Here is a 7,500-nt window from a genome sequence, read left to right on the forward strand (position 1 = left end):
TTAGTTAATTCTCTTTTATAACCTCATTCGCAATAACATAAAAAATGAAAATTCCAGCAATGTTATGCAAAGTTTTCAAGAACACTCACCCTCCACAACCATTTTTCACTCTATATAGTAAATTCATCAATAATGAGACATCCGTTTCAATAGGCAGGGCAATATCTACGATACAAATGCTAATATTACAATGCTAGTGAGGGTTCCTCGAAAAGCTTCACGCTCTTCAAACATCGGACGCGACAATCTTATTAACCTTCCTTACAACTGACCTTTACAATACTCAGCAGTTACCACTTGATTTTATCCAGCACTCTTAATTTATTATCTGATGCCTTTCTATCTCCCAGGAAAATGTAATTAACACTCATCCCGATATCTTAATGGATTTCCCTAACCAATATGAGTTCATGATAATATTGCAACTCCTTGAGATATGGTATCTCAGGAACAGATGCCCCGCGCTGCAACTTCTGCCCTTAGCTCTTGGATTACCACTTCATTTGCCAGCCGAATCTATGTATGTGCAGCAACCATCCATCCATCCCATCTTATGCATGTCTTCACTGCTGGATCCATGCAGTATACAGCTACGATCGAGCAGGCTACAGCAGGTGCTCTATGGTCCTCACGACTCGGGAGCTGATACCAGTACTGAGGAAAGACCTCTCCGCGATTGTGCGGTCACGGAGACAGGACCGCTGCCACCTGATTTCTAAACGGGACCCTTGTATGTTGATGCAGGTAATGCTTCTAGGGAGACCCGAACGAACGAATACGAGAGAAAAGTAGAGAATCAGATTCTCGAAAGAGGAGACCCAACCACATTATTTCCTGTTTATAGAGACCTGACCCACGTCTTGGTAAAGCACCGCTTCAACGTTCTTGCCAATGGAACTGCTACGTCGACCTTTGCATCTGCTGAACAGTTGCTGAAAGCAAATTTCATCTATTGTATTTACTAACGTGTGCAGTACAAGTACTCATTACTATATACAATATTTATTACAGCATACTCTATTCATTACTATATGGCCTATTTATCACAGCATGCACTAATCATCGATTCTAGATCATATATTACCACACATGCTGTTTATTAATACATATACTATTAGTATATACACTATATATTACTGGGTACCCACCAACTCGAACTCTGCACTTGCTGAACAGGTAATGGCAGACAATTTAATTTAAAGCACTTATTATATTATACAATCTTTCATCATGAGTACTTTTTGTAGAATCATTATATAAATATATAAAAGCATTTAGAAAACGTCTTACTAATCTGTGTACATATTTTGCTTTTGTCAACAAACTTAAACTAACGTGACTTAGTGATATTATTATGTCCACCATTGATTAAGGAAATTTTTCTTCCAAACTCGTTTCTTTCACTTACTTCTCTGAAATCTATACTCTTCTAGGACACGTTTTTGCCCTAATAAACAAATCGCATGGAAGATAGTAATATAAGGGGTCGCCACCGTTTGCACAAATTCAAATACTCCTTGACCCACTTGAACAGAAAATACAACTCTCGAATACGTTTGGAAGAATTTTATTTTAGAGCTCATTTTGACACTCGTTTGTGTGTGTGTGTGTGTGTGTGTGATAATAATCTGTGAATGAGTTATAATTCAGAGCTACACTGCGAAACGAGGCACATGATAATCTCTTTATTGGAAGGTAGTGTGGCAAATATAACCTAAGTAAGGGAGAGGTAACATTCTGAGGATCTGATATCTACGGACGGTCAGTAAAACTCAGCTGATGGTAGAGAATAAGCAATTCGTTTTACAAACACACATCATAACGGAGTAGTAATCAACTATACCAAATGAATACTAATTCTTCAAATATACTAGGTTAACTCTTCTGTTAACAAGAGACTGTTCGAGAAATATGATGATACATGAGGAATGAGGCGAAAGTGAACATTTCTAGATGATTATGAGACCAAAACTTTGTGACAAATTCAAAATCAAAAAAATTATAAACACGATATGAAAAGAAATATAACAACAATAAATAGAAACACTATTGATAAGATACAGGTAATTCTAAATATCGATAACAGGAATAATAAAAATACAACAAGACTTATTTTGCAAGTAGCATGTCTTTAAGCATGTAGCATACGCTTGGTTAATTACAAATAAAGAATGAGACCTAGTTAGTTCTCTCTCTCTCTCTCTCTCTTACTTAAGGGTAATGGAGGTGAACATGAAATTCCAGTATCGATCTATCTTTTGGGTTTCGTCTCGTCAAGACTTGAATTGAACATTTTGACCAGCTAAGACTGATTTTGATGACCTCCAGTTTGCTTGTCTGTAACATGATGTAGAAATTTTGATGATGATGGACACGTGCTCCAAATGATGTTTGGACTTTGGGGTAGGTGAGTGTAGAAGGGAAGTGCTGCTCTGTTCCCAAAGATGAGATCGGGGCGGCCATTTTCTCTGTCTGTGTACATGGGCAAGAAGACGGGTCTAATATAGCGCATTTTTTTTGTTTCGAAAACAATGTTATCCACCGTGTACATTTTTGGTTTGTGTTGTACGTTTCAGGGATATGAAGGAGTTATCTACCATGTACATTTATGATCAATAAGAGGACAGGGCAGAAGTCCTGGGAATTGGCAGACCTATTCCCAATACTTTCGCACTGGCGGGGTGTAGGCCAACTGCTCCTCCCCGGTATCGGGAAAGACGTCGAAGCTGCTACTTCCTCATCGGAAAAATGATGTCCAGCTGACTGTGGTGACGACGAGGTTAATGGGAAATATTTCCTGTTTGTTTTAGCGTGTGTATTCTCTGTGGCTGGCTGTGTAAGATGGATCTACTAGTTTGTATGGGTAGTGTGGCAGTTGTCGTGGCGTATCAAGTCATTGTTTTTGTTCTGTCTATTTGTTTAGCTCTCTATATGTGTGTATATATGTTTGCTGTGGCTGATTCGGTAACATTTTAGTCATTACTCCTTCGAAAGAATGCAATTTGGTTCTTTATTGTAAGTTGGGACCAAAGGATCAGAAGTTTCTGTGCTTCCTTTAGAGGCTAAGGCATGGTGTCTTAATGAAGTGTGAATCACGAGATTTGTAAACTTCAAGAACAATGACAACTTCCTTGGCAGATACATCCTGAGAGTTGTCTTTAGATGTCAGTCGAAAAAAAATTATGTCAGATGTTTGGGTTTGGCTTCTGTCACTTTGAAAACTTTATGGTCTTGAAGGATGTGAGTGATTGCCAGCAAGCTTCAGAGTGAATGAAAATCTTTTGGAAAGCTCATCTAAAGCACTTCTAAGCTTAGTTGAGATTTGTGAAATTTGTTTTAAATTTTGTGTGGAATGATTGATTTGTTCATTATATTAGTTATGCAATTATGTAATTACTCATTCACTCCACTGCTTAAAAATAAAAACAATGGAATGTTATTCTGTGGTGTTTTTTTTAACATATCACAAGGGGGCTGGGGTACATGGCTGTTACCAATAATTCTCAAAAGGGCACGCAGGAAGAAAGAAGTCGAAAACCCCTGATCTAGATCAAGTGGTTTGATACACGGGTCCTAACAAAAGAATGGCGACTCTATATGCACCGTAAGGACATCTGCAGTGAAAAGGCAGAACGCATTAACTCCAAAAAATGCGATTTTTTATGAATTTGGTATCTGTGGAATCGTCATTTAAAGACGGATTTTGATACAACCATCATGGTGTCTGAATGTCAATAAAGGTATGGTCAGTTTTGTATATCGATAACAATGATAGGAGTAAATATACATGCAGCCAAACCTTTAACATCGATTTTCTCATAACATGATTTTGGAGTTAATGCGTTCTGTCTTTTTGCTACAGACAGGTACACTAAAGCCCCTTGGACACACACATTTCTCCCTGAGGGAAGTACGACGGATTCGGATAGGGAAGCGGTACAGCTATAGGGCCATAGATCACTAGAATCCGCACAGTTCCAAGGTAACACGTAGTGTGCCAGAGCAAGGGCCTGTTGGTCGTTGAATTGGTTTTGATGTTTTTCAACAATTCGAGTAATCATGGGAAACACGCCTAAATGAGTTGTTTAACATTTCATAACGAAATTCTGACGCATACAGTAATGAAGAGATCAAGATGAAACTAGACCTATTACACAACAATGCATTTATTATTCTCTAGGTATATCCTTGCTTTTCATCTATTACAAGTTGATTTTTGTGTTTACATAATATATCTGATAGAAATCCGTCCTCTCAGAAGGAAGTAAAAATGCTTTACAGGGTTTCATACGCATTCCTTTCACGCAAACGTAATTCAAAGCATCGTTAACATATATATCCAACAGTCAGTCTTTTAACATTTTTATAACCAGTAAAAACTATAACATCCTTATATAATCACCGAGACCTCACCAAAGATTATATCCGACCTAGCTTAATCCTCGTGAATCCACGAACGGCCTCTACAAGAACGCTGCCTTCGTAACAGCTGATTCTTACACAACAATAACAACTCGTGTCGGCAACAGGAGGATCTCGCACCGTAGTATATTTTATCTAAATCGCCAAGGAAATAAGACACAAATACTTCCAGGATGGAGAGTGAATCGAAAAATGAGGTTTGTGGTTAAATGCTTCAATGTTTATGGTTAATGTTGATATAAAGAAGGGAATAAAATATTGATAAGTATGATATTCTTAAGGAAAGGATGATAAGTGTTCTGTGTTCTTAATTTGGCAAGACAAGTCATTTGCACTTTGATAATGTTTAGGATATACATGTGCGTCTCACTCTGAATCTGAGGCCTTCATGCCTCTTGATGGTTTGGTAAAGGCCAACTAACTTCCACCCTTGACAAGTGCCATTATCATGGATATTGTTGCCGTTATGTGAATTTTTTCTGCTACATTGTCTTTTAGTGGTGTGTGTGGTTGGCTCTGTGGCATACACAAAAGCCAGATAAGTGGGGTTTAAAAGGAAGATAGATTTTGTACATTGATGGTCTACAAATGTCATGGAAGAAATATCCATAATCGAATAATAAATGTAAGAAATATTATGTTCATGAAGATATTTTGGTAAATTTGGATAAAGACGCAACCAACCCACTTGGCACGACACAATATTTTTCTGGTAGTTTTTGTTGTGCTTTGTACAGTTTCGCTACTCATTTCCATCGGAAACCTTTTGCGGAAGAAAAGGGTTTTATGGTGTTACGTCATGATTAAAGGTACGTCATGCCGAAAGGTTTGTTTTTTCGCTACAGGTGGTTGCGTCTCTATCCGATAACACCGATATTTTGTCCAGACTATCACTAGATCATAGAAAATGCAATCCAAACTAATTTTGTTATGTACCTTTTATATTTTTTTGTTTTACACATTTGTTAGTTTTGCAGTATATTTTTTTTATATTACATATTACACCTTTGCTAGTTGGTCATACAGGAATGATGAACCTGGGAAAATGATACTACTAGTGTTGAACTTCAGATTGTAGGCCAACCACCACAGATCACAGCAACTTTCAGGAAATATTGATTGTAAAGAGAAGTCACATTCAAAAGCTACTGCGGGCATTTCCTATACATTTACTACATTGTTTCCTTGCCAACAAGCAATGTTTTTTTTTTGACAAAATTGTAAGACTACGTACACCTAATGGAAATTGATCACCAAAATGTTGATAAAGTAGTACCAAGTTTTAATGTCAAATTAAAGAGCATGTAATGTTAATATGGTAACGCAGCTAAATTATTGACAGACGACATCTGGAGAGTGCCACATACCTATAGGAAATCAATAGTGTTTTATGCCCCCAAATTGACTCTCTGTGCAAGATTTTAACCTGTTTAGCCCCAATATACATATTGTTATGAGGTCAGGCATCAGGCTATACGTAACTAGTACCCTCAAGGGCACAAAGCAGATGAAGCATAAATTCCGGATTTACCTGGGAAACTGACAGCCAACAGCAAATGTGAATGAGTGTCACTCACAGCAATGGCAGGAATGAGAAGTCACATAACTTTGAGAATCAAACTTGATGGCACCAATACTTGTCTTGGAATTGTTCTGAGAAGAAGGCATAATGGCACTGATGCTGGTCTTGGAATTGTACTGAATACAATGAGCTCACAAGAATTTTGAAGGACAGCTAGTCCAGTCAGAAATACACCAAACTCTGACTTTTGAACTTGGAACTTATGTAAACACTCATGAATTTAGAAAAAAAAAAATGTGTTACAATGCCCTAGCCTCCATTTGGCTTGGCTGGAATCACCTCATTGTGTTTGTGTGTTTGTGGGGGGGGGAGGGGTAGAAAGAAGTTATGTGAAGTACTGTTATAGGAAAAACAGGAAATTTAAGTGTGCTCTTACAATTTTAAGTAGAAGTAATTGTATCTGAGTTCAGCATGGAGCAAGTGTAGGACATATCTTCTATAGGTATAGGAGAGGCATATAAACAAGATAGCAAGGCATTTGTATCAGAGAGTTAATCCATACATGATGCATTGATAGGGCAGTAGGTTGTGTGAATTGTATTGGATATAAAGATTGAATGATCGATGTGCTCTGAGTAGGTTGAAAATAGCCAACGTGCCACATATATATATCAATGTATATAATGTAAATATTTTTTATGATTTGTGTTTTTGTTTAATAAAGATATGGCAGTTTCAGCTTTCCATATCTTAATATGCTCACAAACTTCCTCAAGGTAACATAGAGGCCTTTGTATTTAATTAAGTGATGGTTCCAGATGGATTCGCTAAAAAGTCCATACGTAGTTGTCGAACCTATTCATATATTCATATATATCGTGAGGCCTGTTGTCAGGCCGAAAACTTATGTGTTGTAAATGTCATGACACTCAAAGATAATTTCATCAAGTGATGCTGTGGCCTCCATGCTTTATGTTCCAGTAAAGACTAACAAACCTCCACTACCTATATTCCGGCAAGATAGAGCTTGGGACGATTCCTTGCCAGGAAGATCTCCATGCACTAGCTTGCCAGATAATCATGATGGAGGTTCATTGGTCAGTGCTGTGTTCTGTAGTTAAAGGTTTGATGTTTGATTAATGCCTCTCTTGATATTTTGTGAAAACAATAGCTTTCTTTGAAGAAAGTTAGAAGATGGATACCTATGTAATAATATTTATATATCATTCATTGGTAAAATCCAATGATATATATACCACAGGTAGCCTTAGAATACTAGGGATGTTATTATAATACTAGGAATATGAGGATAAAATCATAGTGATTGAGTAAGGGATACTCTTGTCCATGTAAGGTTTGCTCTTATATAATAATTATATTGGTATTATTTAACAGATTGCAATATGTTATGTGTACATGGAGTTGTACAATTTTTTTTTTTTTTTTATATAAGCTGCCAATGGCTAACAATAGTGGCTAAAAATAAAGTTAGTTCATAAGAAAACTGTAACTGAATATGCACTTAATCAAAACAGGCAATATTTTTTTTTTTTTAG

General features: G+C 37.0%; 1 protein-coding gene across 1 annotated transcript in view; it reads left to right on the top strand.

Moving 5' to 3' along the window:
- The first annotated feature begins 4,461 nt into the window (after window positions 1–4,461).
- Window positions 4,462–7,500, top strand: part of l(3)87Df (cytochrome c oxidase assembly factor COX20 lethal (3) 87Df) — a 4,124-nt gene continuing 1,085 nt past the window's right edge. Inside the window, exon 1 of the mRNA XM_043008409.2 lies at window positions 4,462–4,619. Coding sequence (XP_042864343.1) covers window positions 4,596–4,619 — 24 coding nt within the window. The 5' untranslated portion in view covers window positions 4,462–4,595. The remainder of the gene's footprint in view (window positions 4,620–7,500) is intronic.

This window comes from Penaeus japonicus, unplaced genomic scaffold, assembly GCF_977035675.1.
Source record: "Penaeus japonicus unplaced genomic scaffold, GWHDUDI00000001_assembly GWHDUDI00000009, whole genome shotgun sequence".
Taxonomy (NCBI): domain Eukaryota; kingdom Metazoa; phylum Arthropoda; class Malacostraca; order Decapoda; family Penaeidae; genus Penaeus; species Penaeus japonicus.